The sequence below is a fragment of the Rhinopithecus bieti genome, unplaced genomic scaffold, assembly GCF_001698545.2.
Source record: "Rhinopithecus bieti isolate Rb0 unplaced genomic scaffold, ASM169854v2 scaffold_4553, whole genome shotgun sequence".
NCBI lineage: Eukaryota > Metazoa > Chordata > Mammalia > Primates > Cercopithecidae > Rhinopithecus > Rhinopithecus bieti.
In genome coordinates, this window is record NW_016804694.1 from 3,742,842 (window position 1) to 3,762,834 (window position 19,993).

Sequence of the window (19,993 nt, forward strand, 5' to 3'; positions counted from 1 at the left end):
ATAAAGATGCATGCATGTATATGTTCACTGCAGCACTATTCACAATAGCAAAGACATGGAATCAACTTATATGCCCATCAGTGTTAGACTGGCTAAAGAAAATGTGGTACATATACACCATGGAATACTATGCAGCCATAAAAAGTATGAGATTATGTCATTTGAAGAAACATGGATGGAGCTGGAAGCCGTTGTCCTAAGCAGACTAACTGAGGAATAGAAAATCAAATACTGCGTATTTTCAATTATAAGTGGGAGCTAAATATTGAGTACACAGGGACACAAAGAAAGGAACAATAGACAGTGGGGCCTACTTGAAGGTTGGGAGTAGGAAGAGGGTGAGGATCAAAACGCTACTTATTGGGTACTATGTTTATTACCTGGTGATGAAGTCATCTGTACAACAAACCCCGTATATCTAACAAACCTGCACATCATGTATCGCTGAACCTAAAAGGTTTTTTTTTTTTTGAGACGGAGTCTCGCTCTGTCGCCCAGGCTGGAGTGTGGTGGCCGGATCTCAGCTCACTGCAAGCTCCACTTCCCGGGTTTATGCCATTCTCCTGCTTCAGCCTCCTGAGTAGCTGCGACTATAGGTGCCCGCCACTATGCCTGGCTAGTTTTTTGTATTTTTTTAGTAGAGATGGGGTTTCACCGTGTTAGCCAGGATGGTCTCAATCTCCTGACCTCATGATCCGCCCGTCTCAGCCTCCCAAAGTGCTGGGATTACAGGCTTGAGCCACCGCGCCCGGCCCTAAAAGTTTTTTAAAAAGCTGACTTTATAAAAAAAGGCAAAACAAATTATCAAATGCTGTAGACAAAAGATAAGCAGATATATTAACATGTTTTAGGAAAACATTTTAAATGTTTATATGATTCTGTTGATTATTTATAGCACTTAACATTTTTGTATCATGAGATAACTTTCACAGAATATAGTTCTATTAAAATGAAATTTTACTTCTTATATAGGTGATTGGGAGCACTGGAATAAGAAACTTCAGCCTTTTTATTATCCAACTGACAGTATTCCAGAATATTCATCAATTTTGGTTCCAAATGTTGACAATGTTAGAACAAATTTTTTGATAGACACCATTGCAAAACAATATAAAGTAAGTTTAATAGATAGTTCCTTAAATGATCACAAACTACCCATGGCCACAGGAATATGCACCNATTATTTATAGCACTTAACATTTTGTATCATGAGATAACTTTCACAGAATATAGTTCTATTAAAATGAAATTTTACTTCTTATATAGGTGATTGGGAGCACTGGAATAAGAAACTTCAGCCTTTTATTATCCAACTGACAGTATTCCAGAATATTCATCAATTTTGGTTCCAAATGTTGACAATGTTAGAACAAATTTTTTGATAGACACCATTGCAAAACAATATAAAGTAAGTTTAATAGATAGTTCCTTAAATGATCACAAACTACCCATGGCCACAGGAATATGCACCTATATTTTCTTCCAGCACTTTTATAGTACACATTTTATATTTAAATCTGTAATACAACTGGGACTTATTTTGATGGTAGATGTAATTCTAAAAGTTATTAAAATTAGTTATAATAATGTGTAGAAGACTAGCCCATAGAAAAGATACTTGAAACTAAACATGTCATAACACCTTTCAACACGCTTATCCTACGATTGCAGGCTGTTTTGCTCACAGGAGAGCAGGGAACTGCAAAAACTGTCATGATTAAGGCCTATCTGAAAAAATATGATCCTGAAGTACAGCTATCCAAAAGTCTAAACTTTTCATCTGCCACAGAACCAATGATGTTTCAGGTAAAATCCATCATTTGCTGTAATATTATAAGCATAATACATTTTAAGTTAGTGGTTACAATAAAATGTGTATGCATATAAAATGTAACAATATTATATATTCAAAAGAAATCATGCTGCACTTGGCATTCAGCTCTTGAGCTTTCCTAAGGCTAAGGTTGAAGCCAAATCCAAATAGCATAATTTGATCTAATATTGAGACTGCGGCTGAACTTTGGAGCATATCTACTGTAATGTAAATGAAGGATAACACTCCAATGCCTTATTTTTAAGTTTAACAACATATATTTTAATAATTATATGTATACTTAGTAAATGCTTAAGTAAATTATATTCTACTCTGACAAGAATGCTCATTAGTTTTAGAAATATGGATTAAAATCTAACACATAAGACAAACCATTTCCTTCTCTCTAGAGAACAATTGAAAGCTATGTGGATAAGCGAATGGGAAGCACATACGGGCCACCAGGAGGGAGAAAAATGACTGTATTTATTGATGATATTAATATGCCTGTGATTAATGAGTGGGGAGATCAGGTATGGCTGAAATATCTCATATAGATGATCCTGAATTAGTATTTTTATGTGTGTGTATGTATATATATATAAATGTTAATAACTTTGTTAAAACTTTGTTTTAAGTCTACTGCCAATCCTCAGTCTTTTTCTGACTTCTCTGTTATAGCTGAGTTTCTCCTTTCTTAAATCCCTATGTATTTTTTTTGTTTTTGTTATTTTATTTATTTTTTTTGAGACGGGGTCTCGCTCTATCGCCCAAACTCGAGTGCAGTGGCATGGTCTTGGCTCACTGCAACCTCCACCTCCCAGGCTCAAGCAATTCTCCCTTCCTCAGCCACCTGAGTAGCTGGGATCACAGGTGCCCGCCACCACACCTGAATAATTTTTGTATTTTTAATAGATGCGTGGTTTCACCATGTTGGCCAGGCTGGTCTTGAACTCCTGACCTCAGGTGATCTGCCGGCCTCGGCCTCCAAAAGTGCTGGGATTACAGGCATGCGCCATCGCACCCAGCTCCTACGTGGTTTTCTACAGCAAATACTTCCTGTCTCTTTGGCTACTTGACCTCAGTGTCCTTTCTTAGCTCCTCTGTTCTGCCTTTTCCCAGGGTTTCATCCTTGCTCTAACCTCTTATTCTGCATAATTTCTGAGGAGTACCTGATGTTCAGAAAAACAAAAACAGAAAATGAAAAACCAAACAACTATTTATTTATTTATTTAACTGTGCCACACACCGTGGTCCTAGTTGTGATCATCTATCCACCGAGGTCACTCCCCATTAGAAGACCTCACCGATGTTGCCAGAAGTCCACATGCTCCTGGTGGGATCCCCAACACCTCCCTCCCACTGACCTACACTGCCTCATTGACACCATCTACTTTGGCTCTACCAGGACAGTTCCCATTTTGCTCTTTATCCCTGTTCACCTCAGACACTGCTAGAAGCTCAGTACTCATCCTGAAAGGAAAAACCAAACAGTTCTGTATGACCTGTGTCTGCTCCAAGGCAGATAGACCTCAGCAGTTCCTGGAAGGCGAGGAGGGTAGAGGCATGTTTAGGTCAGGTTCATGCTTATCTTCCATAAGCTGAAGTGCTCCTGAATTCCAAACTCACGTATCCAACTAGGGATGTCTGATTGGATCGTAAACTTAACACCTCCAACACCTGCTCCTCCAACAGTCCTCTCTCTCTCAGCAAATAGCACCTCCACAGTCACTCTGTCGGAAAATCATGTTGGCTCTATCTTCACACTGTATCTGAAATTCGACCACTACTCATCACCTCCATTGCTACCACCTGGCGCCACCCCCCACCAGATCTCTTCTTGATCATTACAAATGCCTCCTCACTGCCTCCTGTTTCCCTAACCCTTCTCAGCTTGTTCTCACATCATCAACCAATGAAAACAAGAGTCAGATCACGACACACTCTTCCGGTTGGCATCCTCCAAAGAGGCTTGTAGAATATAAATACCAAAATCCTTACTATGACCCAAGACCCTATACATTTTGACCTCATCTCCCTCTTCCCATGACTCTTTGCTTCCACCACATTTACTGATCTTTGTACACCCTGCAAAGGTTGTACAAAGTATGCAAAGGTTGTACAAAGTTGTGCAAAGGTTGTACAAATACGGTGTTCACTCAGCACCTCTGCATTTGCAGTTTCCTCTGCCTAGAATGCTCTTCCCCTAGGTATGGAACTGGCTTGCTTTCTCACCTTCTTCAGGTCTTGGCTTCTATGTCATGTCAGGTGAAGCCTCCCCTGCTCTCCTTGAATCACACTGTTGAGTCCCTCCTATATTCTACAGAAGTCTTAGAGTATATCATTTTATTTCCATATCAACATGCATTTGTACATCTTGTCTGTCACCACTAGAATGTGTGCTTCATGAAGACAGAAAATTTTGTCTATGCTACAGGAGAGGCTGGCACATAGTAGTCATTCATGAAATGTTGGTTAAATGAAAGATAGTTATATTTGAGGTGCTTGTGTGATATCCACTAAGAGATGCTCAATAGAGACTTGAATATACAGGTGTAGAGCTTAGAAGAGAATCTGAAGCTAGAGTTACAGATTTGAGATTCTTTAGAATATAGGGATGAGATAGCATTTCCTGGAATAATGAGAAAAGGAAAGAGCACAGGATGGAACCCTGGAGAACAGTTACATGTGAGGGATGAGTGACGAAGAGTGGCTTAGGAAGTGATCCCAGAGCCCTGAGCTGGACCTGGAAAGAAACAAGCCTCTGAAACCAAGAGAGATAACATTTTCAAGGAGGGGGGTTGGCAGTGTTGGAGGCTGCGGAGAAGGTAAGATGAGAACATAAAACCAAAAGCCAAAACAGTTAGTAATATCATATTCAAAGATCAGGACTGAAACCATCCTACATTCTGATCTGAAGGTTTTTAAGTGTTGAATGTTGAGTATGAAAGATGTCTACAGTAAAACTTGTTGTAACTTGGAGTACTAATGCAATTTAATGACGTATCTTATAACTCACATATCTAACTTTATTTGGAAATTAGTTTGATCATTGTGGTGAAAGGCACCTTGGACTTGAACCATGCATGTTTAACTTATGATCTAGAGTTCATGGGTGGCATCATTTAAGTCAAATTACCTTGAAGGTGATCATTGACATTAACAAACACTTCGTTGAGAAGAGTTGAATGTTTTTTTTTCTAATCTCATTTGTACTATTTTACTGAAGTTATGGAGGAATATGATAGTGATATGTTACAAAAAGATTGCTGTGTGAAATTTCAGATAACTAATGAGATTGTGCGACAGATGATGGAAATGGAAGGAATGTACAGCTTGGACAAGCCTGGAGACTTCACTACTATTGTTGATGTGCAGCTCATAGCAGCAATGATCCACCCTGGAGGTGGTCGCAATGATATTCCACAACGTTTAAAAAGACAGTTTACTGTGTTTAATTGTACATTGCCTTCAAATGCTTCAATAGACAAAATTTTTGGTATGAATATTCTTAGTGTTTCTTTTATTGTATTATGTAATGGACATAAACCACAGAAAATGTCATTTAAGAGACAAAAAGGCTCTGTCTAAAGTGGGGTATGTGAAATGGAGAGCTAAATACCAGGAAAGAGGGACTCAATACTAAGATGACCTATGCTTATAGCCTATTCTCAGACTCAGAGATATTTAGAAATAGGCTTGTTGGAAGTTAACATTAGACGTAAAGAAACCTTTGTGTTTTGGGTTTCAGGACATGGTTAATCAGAGAAATTTGGGCTAATAAATGACAGCACAAAGATCACAGATTAACAATATGTTACACAAAGTCAAATGTAGCACTTCAATATGTTAATGAAAATGAGATTCTTGACAGCAAATGTGACATCAAATCACATAAATTGCACCATCAAAACTTATGTGTAGGTCAGGCCATGCCTATAATCTTAGCATTTTGGAAGACCAAGGTGGGAGGATTGCTGAAGGCCAGGAGTTCAAGACCAGCCTGGGCACATAGAGAGACTCCATTTCTAAAAAAAGTTTAAAACATTAGCTAGGTGTGGTGGCACATGTCTGTAGTCCTAGCTACATGGGAGGCTGAGGCCACAGGATTGCTTGAGCCTAGGAGGTTGAGGCTGCAGTGAGCTATGATCACATCACTGCATTTGAACCTGGGTAACAGAGTAAGATCGTGTCTAAAAAAACAAAAAACAAACCCCTATTCCCCCCCCCAAAACCTCTTACATACACGAGAAACAGACCCGCTCATATAAGAATATTAATTATTTGGTATGGCAAGTACTATAGTCAGAAGGGAAAGGGCAGACTTTTAATCAGTAGTTCCAGGTATGTAGTAATTCTTATAAGAAAATAATTGAATTTTGACATCTACCTCATGCCAAGAACAAGATCAACTACAGATGGATTCATGACCTAAATATGGAAGGCAAGGCTATAAAACATTTGGAAGGAAATATAGGGAAATAGCTGAGTGACCTCTGAGTAGGGAAGGACTTCATAAATGAGACTCAGAAAGCACAAAAATAAAGAAAAACATATACAAATTTGACTAGATTGAAATATAAAACTTCTCTTTATTAAAAAATAACATTAAGAGGCTGGGTGTGGTGACTCACGCCTGGAATCCCAGCACTTTGGGAGGCCGAGGTGGGCAGATCGTGAGGTCAGGAGATCGAGACCATCCTGGCTAACACCGTGAAATCCTGTCTCTACTAAAAAATACAAAAAATTAGCGAGGTGTGGTGGCGAGTGCCTGTAGTCCCAGCTACTAGGGAGGCTGAGGCAGGAGAAGGGCGTGAACCCAGGAGGCGGAGCTTGCAGTGAGCTGAGATCATGCCACTTCACTCCAGCCTGGGCGACAGAGTGAGACTCTGTCTCAAAGAAAAAAAACAAAACAAACAAAAAAAACATTAAGAGAGTGAAAAGACAAGCCTCAAAATGGAAGAAAAAATTTTAGCACATATAACAACAAAAAATTCGTATTCTGAATATTTAGAGAAATCCTATAAATCAGACAAGAAAAGCGAACAACTGGATATAAAAATGGGCAAACAACTAAGGCACTTTAAAAAGAGTAAGCTAAATGGCCAATAAACAAAGTAAAGATGGTAAAACATCATTAGTATTCAGGAAAATACAAATGAGAAACACCGAGCAATACCGTTTCATACCCACTAGATTTGCAAAAAAAAAAATTCTGACAAAATAAGCATTGGTGAGAATGTGAAGCAACTAAGACTCTCTTTGCCTGCTGGCCGGAGTGTCAATTGCTACAAACGCTTTGGATAACAATTTGGCATCACTGCTGGTAAATAGGGCATGTGCCCATCCCTAGCAGTTCCATTTCTAGGTTTATACCAAATTATCATTTTTTCCTTTATGGTTTGGGTTTTCTGAGTCTCAACAAGTCCTTTCCTATCCAGACATCATACAGGTATTCTCTTACGCTTTCTTCCAGACATTGTATAGTTTTGCCTTCCATATCTGGGGCCTCAATCCATCTGTAGTTGATTTTGCACATGCATGCCGCAGACTTACACAAAAATGCTCATAGTGCAGTGTGCATGATGGCAAAAATGTGAAATAATCCAGATATTTATCACTAGTAAAACTGGATAAATGCATCCTGTCACAGGCACACAGTGGCCTGCTGTGCAGCAGTGAAAATGAATGAATACAGCTACATGCTTCACCATGGATGAAGCCCAGAAATACAATGGCGAATGAAAGAAGCAAATCACAGGAAAAAATACAATTCCTTTAAACTGAATTTCAAAAGTTGTGTGTGTGTGTGTGTGTGTGTGTGTTTAACAAGTTCAAAAGTTCAAAAACCTAAGTGGTGAAGCTATAAAGAAAAGCAAGTTACTGATTATATTAAAGAGAAGTGGTGACCTCTGGAGGAAGGGAGGAGTTGTGAACAAGGATGAGCATACAGGGGCTTCTAATGCGCTGGGCAAGGTTGTAGTTATCAATCTGGTGGTCTGTACATGAGGGTTTGTTATTTGTTAAGCTATTTGACATACTCTTTAGTATGACTGACACATTTAAACAAATATGGAAAACAAACCAACCAGAAGCTGAGCCTTAGAGAAGTGAAATAACTGCCCAATCAAGGCCTTTTAGCTAGTGCTTGGCAGAGGGGTGGTGCTAATCCCCATCTCACGCTTCTTATGACATAAATGTCCCACAGGAAGGTGGAAATCTAGAATACAGGATTTCAGGAAGCAAATGGGCCTTACAGGCACTTAGCACAACCAACCACAAGCAACCATGATTTGGAGGAAAATTTCATGTTTCCCCAGGGCAATTCTTTAGTCAGTGTGAACAAACTCCAGTTTCTTTAGTCTCCACTCTTCATCAATCTGTTCTGCATCTCTGAGCAGATATTCATATTCATATTCCTCTGAAAATACCATGCTCAGAACTGAACACACTATGCAGTGTGTAGTCTCACTGGAGTGAAGCAGAGTAAATCATTCTTCAGTCTAAATCAAAGACATTCTGAGACTTTGAGAACAGTCTCTAAACCTACACCCCAGTCTTTCTGAGAGTGATGATGACGGTCAGACCATCACTGTGCTGGGTGTTCCCTAGGAATGTTGCATGTCTAGCCCAGGCCAGAGTGGTGACTGACTGTAGGCTGGAAAAAGTGGTCCTGATCCCAGTTCTGCCAATACCAATCCATGTGACCTTGAACAATTGGCTTCACCTGTCTGGGCCTGGTCTTCTTCTCTGTAAGATGAAGGAGTAGTCTCTAAGCTCACATATGCTTCAGGGCAAATGCTGATGTACAGACTGTAGGGCCAGGTTGCTTGGGTTCACATCCCAAATTTGCATGCAAGCTGTGTAACTTTGAGCAAGTTCCTAAGCTCATATTAAAATGGGACTAGTAATAATAATACCTACCTTGTATTTTTTTCTTGTAGGGTGCTGGGTGGGGGATTAAATGAGTCAATACATATAAAACACTTATCACTGCATACTAAGCTTGGCTGGATCCACTACTGACTCCCAGTCTTAGCTGATCCCTTGAGAGAAATTCTGAACAACACCCAGCTTTGTCAGCTTTGTAATGATTTGTTCACTGGGATAAACATATACTTTGAAATCTTTTGGTAAGCTTATACCTTCAATCTTGCTTATCTTTCAGGAATTATTGGATGTGGATACTTTGATCCTTGTAGAGGTTTCAAGCCTCAAGTATGTGAGATGATTGTGAATTTAGTCTCAGTGGGCAGAGTGCTGTGGCAATGGACTAAGGTACAGAATGGTTTGTTGTCAATAATTTTTAAAATGGCAACTGTTATTCAGCCCTAGTTCTCACCTCATGGCTCATTAAGTTATCATAATATCATATATAGTGGTGTTTTTTAGAAAAGACAAATTACGTGCTCAAATAGATTTATGACACCTTTTCCTTCCAGGGAGCAAAAGATCTGACTAAATGATGCTTTCCATATGTATGAGATGTTACTGTAAACCAGACATGACATCCAAGACAAAGTAGAATTTTGCTGAAATGAGAACACTGCATTTCCACTTGTTACTTTGATTTGTAAATCTTTATTTGTATTATCTGTCTCCCTCCACCAAACTATGGCAGACACTCAAATGCTTATTGACTGACTTAATACATGATTTCCAGATATTCTCAGCCAACTAGGATTTAAAGTCTAATTTGTGTGTTTCTCTGAGCTGGAGCATGAGTTAGTAAATGGATGGAAGTGTTCTTAACAAAAATTGGCTAGATTTGCATACACAAGTCAGTGTCCTAAGTAAAGCTCAGCAAACCTGCAGCTGTCCTCAGATGACTTAAGGCAGTACTCATGAAAAGGCAATTAAGTGTAGGTATGACATAAAAATGAGGTTGATATATTTGACAAAAAGTCATGAAGGAGATAAGGATTAGTTGTCATAATTCACTACACATCCATTAGGCTGATTACACACATGTGGGCAGGCACTTGTCTCCTGGGAAACCTGGAGTGTGCCAGCCTGTCAGATTCCTGGGTAGACTGGGGATTTCTAGATACGGAATCATCCGAAGAGGAATTTGGGGGTTTCTTATGAGATGCTCTTCCACGCAGCCACCTTCCATGATGAGTGTGGGGCCCTGTTCCTTGCCAACACAGGGTCTTTGCATGTGCCATTGTACCCCTTTTTATTTTTTTTTATTTTTTTTATTTTTATTTTATTTATTTATTTTTTTCTTTTGAGACGGAGTCTTGCTCCGTCACCCAGGCTGGAGTGCAGTGGCTAGATCTCAGCTCACTGCAAGCTCCGCCTCCCGGGTTTACGCCATTCTCCTGCCTCAACCTCCCGAGTAGCTGGGACTACAGGCGCCCGCCACCTCGCCCGGCTAGTTTTTTGTATTTTAGTAGAGACAGGGTTTCACCGTGTTAGCCAGGATGGTCTCGATCTCCTGACCTCGTGATCCGCCCCTCTCGGCCTCCCAAAGTGCTGGGATTACAGGCTTGAGCCACCGCGCCCGGCCTCCTGTACCCCTTTTTAAAGAAACTTGAAAATAAGTGGCAAGGACTGAGCATCTGAGATAGTTTTCTGTGGTAAGATACATGTGGTTTCCAACAGGACTATTGCTCAATTTACTGTGCTTATATACATAGTTCTCTGAAAAGCTTTGCCTTTTGCCAGTTTCTTTTGTTATTTGGATGTTTCCTGGCTCCATGTCCTCAGTGTCTTTTTTTAAATCTATTTAATCCATTCTACACAAGCTTTCATTCCCACTGTTCACGTCAAGATCACCAAAGACCTCAATCTTGCCACATCTCAAGGTTAATTTTCCTGTCCCTCTTACTTGACTTTTTAGCAGCATTTGACCTAAATGATCCCTCTAAATATTTTCTTCACTTGGCTTCAGAGGGTCCCCATATTCTTGGTTTTCTTCCTAGTGCACTGGCTTCCTCATTAAAGTCCCCCTTCTTCTTTCCCTCCTCTAAACACTGAAATGCACCTGGTCTCGATGCTGGGCCCTCTTCTCTATCTACGTTCTTTCCCTAGGTGGTCTCATCCAGTTTCGAGGCTTTAAACATCATCCCTGTGCTGATGACTTCAAAATGGATATCTCCATCCCAGGCCTCTCTGCCTGGCTCCAGGCCAATTTCTAACTGCTTAATAGACATCAGTGTTTGATGTCTGATACTCATCTCAAAGTTACCATGTCCAAACAGAACTCTTAAGTGTCCTTAAATATGATCCTCCCTCAAACTTCTGCGTCTCAGTAGCAACACCAGTTATCCTCCTTCTTAGGTTAAAATTACTGGGCTCCATCCTTGATTTATGTCTTCCTCATGGCCTACATCCAGTCCATCAGCGAATATCAGTGACCTCCCCTTCAAAATCTACCCCAAAGCCGAGCCCTCCTTGCCATCCTCACATGACCACCCTGATAAGTGCTCCCATCACTTGTCCCCTGGACCATGCAGTAACTTCCTAACCAATCTCCTTGCTTTCTTCTTGCTCTCTTGGAGTCTGTTCTTTTCACAGTCCTAGATGATATTTTTAAAAAAGTAAAAGTAAACCAGAAATCTTTATTCCTTCTTAAAACCACCAGTAGACTCCCAGTTCCACTTATAATGTCAGCAGACTCCAGTTACTTCCCTTGCCTGCCATCATCCTGCTCCAGCCGAGTGGCCCTGCTCACTATTCCTTGAGCACCCCAGGTTTATTGCACTGCTGGTCACCATACTTTGGCTCATTCTCATCACTCTTACCTTCAGAGGGACTGTCTCCAGTCATCCTCTGAAGTGACTGCCCTTGTCCCTATCCTACTCATTATCTGTCTCCTGGCCCTGATTTTTTTTTTTAAAAACCATGGCTTCTATCATTACTTGCTTATTTACATATATATTTGTTCCCCATTCATTCTCAGGCTCCCCAACCACTAGAATAAAAGCCCCCTTGATGACAGCAGAGTTAGCTGTCCTCTGTTTACCAGTATGTCTTCTTAAGAACCAGGGAGGTGCTCAGTCATTGAAAAATGAAGGCATCTTCCTCTTCTGCCCACCTCTACATAAGCAGCCTTCTTTGTGTCTTTTCTTCAGATCTCCCATCTTCACAAAGCACTCTTTTAATCCATTCATGCCTTGTCTATCAGCTCACCTTTATATTACTTTATATAGTTTTAAGGCAGAAGCAGTTGAGAAACGAAAGAAGGTGATGAAAAGTAGAGGGAAATATTAGAAGAGAAGGAAAGAAGCAGGTTAACAAATAATGAGAAGAGGAAGGAAAGAAAGGAATGTTTTTTTTACAGATTCTCTTTAATGACTGCCTCAGTTACCAATGGCTGCCATCATGGCTGGAGTGTTTTATCATAAAAAAAGCAATATTCACATAACCTTACCCTTTGGGTATTTTTGCATATTTGTAATATAACTATATGTTTTATATTTTAGTGAGTAGGATGAACATTTTAGCTTGCAATGGAACTGAGCACAGAGGGAAGTTGATAGGCAATTGATAAAATACGCTTCTTTTCTTTTCGTCTCCCCATGCTACTTGCTGCTTTAACTAGCACTGGGAATTAGCCTGTAAAAATTACAAACTCAATAGGGTAATTTTTCAGTATAGAAAGGGCTTAATTTATGAACAGATGCTAAAGAAAGCATCTGCTTTGCTGAAATAGGTGTATGGGGAGTTTATATCACCAGAATTATCATTATTTTCACTTTCAAAAATGATGCTAATGATATCAATTATAATCTTTATACATGACCATCAATGTGTTCCATATCTAGAGTATCTCGAGGTTATCCCTTAATGGGTATCTCTCTGGGTAAGAATGTGGTATTGTTACAGCTTTGCGTTTTTATGTTCTAGAAGTTGGTAGAAATAGTAAATTAGCATAGAATACATTCTCTGTGCTCAAACAGAAAAAACATCTATTACTATACACATAGCTGCATGTCAGACTTGCCTGTCCACTTATTATGGATATACAGATATACAAAGACTGTTGACTGAGTTTGGATCCATACAGCAAAATCCAGGTTATGATATGCAGATATGTTTATGGAAATCCTAACACATGAAGGACCCTAATCAAAGCAATTTATAGAAGATAGCCATTATTAACTTTAAAAGTGAACATTGTTCTTACCTGCATGACACCCAACTCACGTTCAGTTTTTTGTTATGTTATGACATATTTCCATATGTATACTACCAATGATTAGAGATGATTATTCCCACAATTCATATAGTTCTTAAGAACTCGGGGGAAGTGACTCGCTCAAAGCCAACTGATGGTGGTAGAACAAGGTCTTGGAACCTGCATCCAGTGCATTGGTCTTGAATCCATCCTATCCAAGAGCTTATGGTCTTTTAAATCCTAAGTTGGTTTATTTATGATTTTTTTTCTGTCCGTGTTGTCACAAAATATGAACTTAATCTTGATTTATTTACTCAGCAGATTTTATCTAAAATAGGATTTGTGAGACAGTTCTAAAAATAATTCTACTTTTAGTTGTATCTGAAAACTAATTGAGAGTATTTCATTCTTTCGTCTCTAGGTGAAGATGCTGCCAACTCCTTCTAAATTTCATTACATCTTCAATCTTCGAGATCTTTCCAGAATTTGGCAAGGAATGTTGACCATAAAAGCTGAGGAGTGCACTTCAATCCCTACTCTCCTGTCCCTTTTCAAACATGAGTGCAACAGAGTAATTGCGGACAGGTGCATATTGCGGCTCTTGAGTTTAAATGTTTTGCCTGAGAAATTTTTTCTTCTTTCTTTATTTTTTTTTTTTTTTTTTTTTTTTTGAGATGGAGTTTTGCTGTTGTTGCCCAGTCTGGAGTGCAATGGTGCGATCTCAGCTCACCACAACCTCTGCCTCCTGGGTTCAAGCGATTCTCCAACTGCGGCCTCCCAAGTAGCTGGGATCACAGGCATGTGCTACCATGGCCGGTTATTTATTTATTTTTTGTATTTTTAGTAGAGATGGGATTTCTCCATGTTGGTCAGGCTGGTCTTGAACTCCTGACCTCAGGTGTTCCGCCCGTCTCGCTGGGATTACAGGCATCAGCCATCCTGCCCAGCCGGTTATTTCTCACATTATCTACTAGGATAAGTAGAGTAAGGAGCATTGTCGTCATTTGCTGTGGGGCTTGTGAAGCATTGATGGCGTCTCTCACCTGCCTACTGCCTTAAGAAAATGCTCTGCCGATTTATTCGAGCATGACTTCAACAATACATCTTTATAAATCACCAGATCATCAGAGTTGATAACATTTGGAGGCACATTTTCATTGTATATATTTTCTACAAAGTGTGAGCTCTTTGTAGGTTTTATGTGGGGAAATCTGGTTTCATCCCTTTAAAGTGAAACAATCTCATTAAAGTTAAATTCAGTCATCTTTTGGAGCCTCCATTCCCTCATCTATAAACCATGGATGATAATGCCAGTTTCACAAAGTTATAAAGTGTCTACCATGCCTCACAGAAGGGTGATACTTGTCAAATGTTACTCCCCTTTGTCCTCTCTTCCCTCTGTGATATTGTCGATCTGAAAAGGTCCTTTGTGCACCGAATCCACCAACCCAGAAAGAGGATGCTCGTCCACTACCGACCATCACTTCTGCACCCCATCACAAGTTTTAGGGACCTTTGATCTCACCTAAGTGATTCATCTGTATTTTCTATAAGTAGTGCAGTTAATGTTATAACTTTCCTGGATGGGGTTATGCTCTTCTTATCAAAAGGCAGAACGTATTGTTTCCCTGTCCTACATTGAGAAGGTCCGGGGTGGGACTGAGAAGAGGCAAAGGGACATATTCAGTTAGAAAAGATGCTTTCATATTTCACATTCTTACTACTACATTTTCCTTTCAGATTTGTAACTCCTGAAGATGAGCAGTGGTTTAACACACATCTTATTCGTGCAGTTGAAGAAAACATTGGCTCTGATGCAGCGTCGTGCATTCTTCCTGAACCATACTTTGTGGATTTTCTCCGTGAGATGCCAGAACCAACTGGCGATGAACCTGAAGACACTGTGTTTGAAGTACCCAAAATATATGAATTGGTATTTATTTTCATCTCTTTAAAGAGATTTTCAGATCGCTCACCTAACTAGATCTTTCTCTCTGCACCAGAGTCCCACCATGGAGTTGCTATAATTCCAGCACTTTGGGAGGCTGAGGTGGGAGGATCGCTTGAGCCCAGGAGTTTGAGAGCAGCCTAGGCAACACAGTGAGACTCTGTCTCTACAAAAAATAAGAAGAATTAGCTGGGTGTGGTGGCATGCTCCTGTACTCCCAATTACTCAGCAGGTGGAGGTGGAAGGATTACTTGAGCCCAGGAGTTCGAGATTGCAATGAGCTGTGATTGTGTCACTGCACTCTAGCCTGGGTGACAGAATGAGACCCTGTCTCAAAAACAGAGAGAGAGAGAGTGAGTTCAGTAAGACGACAAAGCATTTATAAATATGAAATAACTATACTCTATACCTATACCAAGGGTTGGCAAATTATAGTTTCTGGGCCAGATCCAGCCAGCCCACTGCCTGTTTAATTTTATTAGACTTACTAGCTAAGAAGGATATTTATTTATTTATTTATTTATTTATTTTTGAGATGGAATCTCTCTCTGTCACCCAGGCTGGAGCGCTGTGGCATGAACTCCGCTCACTGCAACCTCCGCCTTCTGGGTTCAAGCAATTCTCCTGCCTCAACCTCCCAAGTAGCTGGGATTACAAGTGCTCTCCACCATGCCCGGCTAATTTTTTATATTTTTAGTACAGACGAGGTTTCACCATGTTGGCCCTGTGATTACAGGTGCCCGCTACCATGCCCGGCTACTTTGTTGTATTGTTAGTAGAGATGAGGTTTTACCATGTTGGTCAGGCTGGTTTTAAACTCCTGACCTCAAGTGATCCACCCATCTCGGCCTCCCAAAGTTCTGGAATGACAGGTGTGAGTCACCGTCCCCAGCTGATTTTTCATTTTTAAATAGTTACCAAAAAATAAAAAATCAAAAAAAGAACAATATTGTGTGACATGTAAAAATTATGTAGAATTCAAATTTCAGTGTTCATAAATAAGGTTTCATTGAAACACCCATTGGTTTAAATATTGGCCATAGCTGCTTTTGCACTACAATGGCAGGGGTGAGTAGAGACTGAATGGGCCATAAAGCCTAAAATATTTACTATCTTGCCCTTTACAGAAAAAATTTACCAACACTTGCCAACAATCACAAGATAGAAAATATAAAAGTATTTCATTTAAAGTCAGGAAACAACAGATGCTGGAGAGGATGTGGAGAAATAGGAACGCTTTTACACTGTTGGTGGGACTGTAAACTAGTTCAACCATTGTGGAAGACTGTGTGGCGATTCCTCAAGGATCTAGAACTAGAAATAGCATTTGACCCAGCCATCCCATTACTGGGCATATACCCAAAGGATTGTAAATCATGCTGCTATAAAGACACATGCACATGTATGTTTACTGCGGCACTCTTCACAATAGCAAAGACTTGGAACCAACCCAGATGTCCATCAATGACAGACTGGATTAAGAAAATGTGACACATATACACCATGGAATACTATGCAGCCATTAAAAAGGATGAGTTCATGTCCTTTGTAGGGACATGGATGCAGCTGGAAACCATCATTCTGAGCAAACTATCACAAGAACAGAAAACCAAGCACCTATGAGTTCAGTTCTCACTCATAGGTGGGAACTGAACAATGAGAACACTTGGACACAGGAAGGGGAACATCACACACTGGGGCCCGTTGTGCGGTGCAGGGGAGGGGGGAGGGATAGCATTAGGAGATATATCTAATGTAAATGACGAGTTAATGGGTGCAGCACACCAACATGGCACATGTATAGGTATGTAACAAACCTGCATGTTGTGCACATGTACCCTAGAACTTAAAGTATAATAAAAAATAAATAAATAAATAAATAAATAAATAAATACTTTCATTTAACAGCAACAAAAACATGTAGGAATTAACAGGACAAAACTTTACTTAACAGNCTTTCATTTAACAGCAACAAAACATGTAGGAATTAACAGGACAAAACTTTACTTAACAGCAACTTGCCATTCTTTCTAAATTAATATATAGGTTTAATGGAATTTTAAACAAGATTTCAAAGGGACTTTAAAAACAGGGTTACATAATAAAGAAATCCTAAAGTGCATGTAGAGCCAGGCGAGGTGGTTTATGCCTGTAATACCCACGACTTAGGGAAACTGAAGTGGGAGGATTCAAAGAGCCAAGGAAGTCGAGGCTGCAGTGAGCTATGAGTGGGCCACTGCACTCCAGCCTGGGTGACAGAGTGCCTTGACTCTAAAATAAAATAAAGTGTGTGTAGATCAAAGAATTAGATGGGGAGGAGCAATTTGCAAAACAAAGAAAGTGGGTGTGGATTTAATTCAGAACAACGAAGACTTGTGGATTTGACTCCGTAAATCATGTAAAACCTTTTTATATTTTTGAAAGCTGCAAACAATATTAAAAAATAAATAAAACTAAGAAAATATTTCCTGTATTAATGTGTGACATGGATAGGAGTTGGTAGGGAAAGGTCAGAAATGATTTTGCACTAGAAACCAACTAATACAGTTAAGTTTCAGGCCTTAGAAAATGGAAATAACTAAAAGTAGACTAATGTGTGAGAAACCTCTGGCAATCCATAAAGTTTAAAAAAGATATATATATTTTAAAATTACTTTTGAGTGTCTTTACAATTGCTGCTTTAATACATATATGGATCTTAAATACTATTTTTTTCTCTTTCTCCCCACCCATAGGTGCCATCCTTTGACTTTCTGGCTGAAAAACTCCAGTTTTACCAGAGACAGTTCAATGAAATCATTAGAGGAACATCTCTTGATCTGGTGTTTTTTAAAGATGCAATGACTCATCTTATTAAGGTTCTAACTATTGCCTATTTGCTGATGTAAATAGATCATGTAAAAGCTTACTATATTTCAAAGATAATTTTTTTGAGAGAATAACTATATACTATCAGGTATCATATAGAAGACTGTACATAGGTTGGGTCAGTTCACCATCCCGGAAGACAAAGGCTTAATAGGAAACCCTTTATTTGAATCCATAATGGCAGCAAATGTCTTTCAAGGGCAAATAGATGGTTTTCTGTTCAGAGCTTTTGGCACACTGAGTCAACAAGAAAGTATGGAGAACCTTTAGAAAGTGTGGCGAACCCTGTGAAAAAATATACTTCCCTCAAATTCTATTTTCGATATTATGGGAATTCTGTTCCCCATGGAGGAAAAGATGTTGCTTTGAAAAGTGTCAGTGTTATGACTGACTTACAGATGATGGGACAGGGGTAAGGTTGATATACAGGACCCGTGAGAGAATAGAAGCCAGTTAGTGGTAACACCAAAAAGGGGTGTTTTCACACTAATCTATTCAACAGGTAATTATTGAGCATTCACTGCAGCTAGATCTTGGGGTTCTGAGATTCTATTCTGAGTGCAAAGCCATAAGTGGTTAATATATTTTAAAATATACTGATAGAATTTACACATACCAGGGTGTCGTTATTGATCCGCCAACTGTAAAACTTGTATTTTAAAAAATTTTGTTTAGTGGTGATAGGGAATTTAGTGATCCACCTAGACTTTCTCCCTAGTCGGTGACAATACTATAAAAGACAGTTTTTTAGCAATGCCTTCAATTGGCCTGCATAAAGATTTGAGCCACAATTTGAGTCTTATCCACTGAGGAAATCAACCATAGACAAGCAACACAAGACAAAAGGCTGTCTCTCCAAGTTGGTTCCTAGAAACATCCTCCTATCCCACTGTGAATAGAATTGTGGTATTTAAAAAAAATCGTTGGCAGAGATATGATAGAGTTAGTATTCATTGTTGAGTTAGATGTCTACATGATTCAGTGTGTTAGGCTGATGAATAATAAAAAAAATTTCTAAACATTTCTTATATCTTCTGCAGATTGGGAAAAGCAGCTCCACTATCCATTGGGTCTAAAACTAATAAAACTGTACATGCGTGCACTCACATGAACACACACGCAGAATAGTTTTAAAATAGAAGGGAGTAAATCCAGTTTGTTCTGTTCTTCATGACGTAAATATAGATGGTCAAGGAAAGATTCAAGCTGAACAAATCAATATTAAACTTTAATTTAAAAAATTCTGACATAGACCATTAACAAGGAAAAAGTCTAATATTGTCTAGAAACATATAATCAAAACTTGGACTCATTTAGTGCAAGAAAATATAAACATCCACATCCTTTTTTCAAATAAGCACTTTTTAAATCTCAAAACAGATTTCACGAATAATTCGAACATCGTGTGGAAATGCATTGCTGGTGGGTGTTGGTGGTTCCGGAAAACAAAGTCTTTCAAGATTGGCCTCTTTTATTGCTGGCTATCAAATATTCCAGATAACATTAACCAGGTAGGATGAAATAAAATACAATATGTTTTTCTATAGTTAATTTCTCTAAGGTTAAATGTTTACTTTAGAAAAAAAGGACACACAACAGTTTTCTGTATTTCTTTTTAAAGTAAACTTTAAGTATTATATATACAAGAATATTTACACAAGTGTCACAGAGTAAATACACCTATGTAGCCAGTCTACAGATGAAGAAATAAAACAGTACTTGTACCCCAGAGGTGCCCCCGTGTTACGTTGCAGTCATTACCCTCCCAAGGGAAACAATATTCAAAGCGTAAGCCCATTGATTAGTCTTGCCTAGTTTTGAATTTTGTATCAATTGAATCATACAGGATTTGCTCTTTGCATCCCATTTCTATTATTGCGTTGTTTGTGAGATTCATCCGTGATGTTACATGTAGTAAGAGTTGTTCTTTCTTTTTGCTGCATGATCTTCCACTTAATCAGATGCTACCACAATCTATTTATCTGTTGTACTCTTGATAAACATTTGGTTTGGGGCAAATAGAGCTACTGTAAATATTCTTGTATGTGTCTGAGTATACACCTAGAGTTAAAATTCCTGGATGTAGGGTATCTGTATATTTAGCTTTAGTTGATCTGTATAGTAGTTTTCCCATGTGGTTGTACCAATTTACACTTCCACCAACATGCCGTAAGAGTTTCAGTTGCTCCGCATCCTTGCCCCCACTTGGCATTGTGTGTCTTTTTCATTTTAGCAATTC

The 19,993-nt window shown here is 39.2% G+C and overlaps 1 protein-coding gene across 1 annotated transcript in view; it reads left to right on the forward strand.

The window, feature by feature from the left end:
- The window catches only part of DNAH8 (dynein axonemal heavy chain 8), a 333,448-nt gene that overhangs the window by 177,426 nt on the left and 136,029 nt on the right, over nt 1-19,993 (forward strand). The window contains 9 exon segments of the mRNA XM_017870032.1: nt 973-1,115; nt 1,672-1,806; nt 2,224-2,346; nt 5,099-5,312; nt 8,982-9,091; nt 13,360-13,523; nt 14,679-14,871; nt 17,622-17,744; nt 19,135-19,265. Coding sequence (XP_017725521.1) covers nt 973-1,115; nt 1,672-1,806; nt 2,224-2,346; nt 5,099-5,312; nt 8,982-9,091; nt 13,360-13,523; nt 14,679-14,871; nt 17,622-17,744; nt 19,135-19,265 — 1,336 coding nt within the window.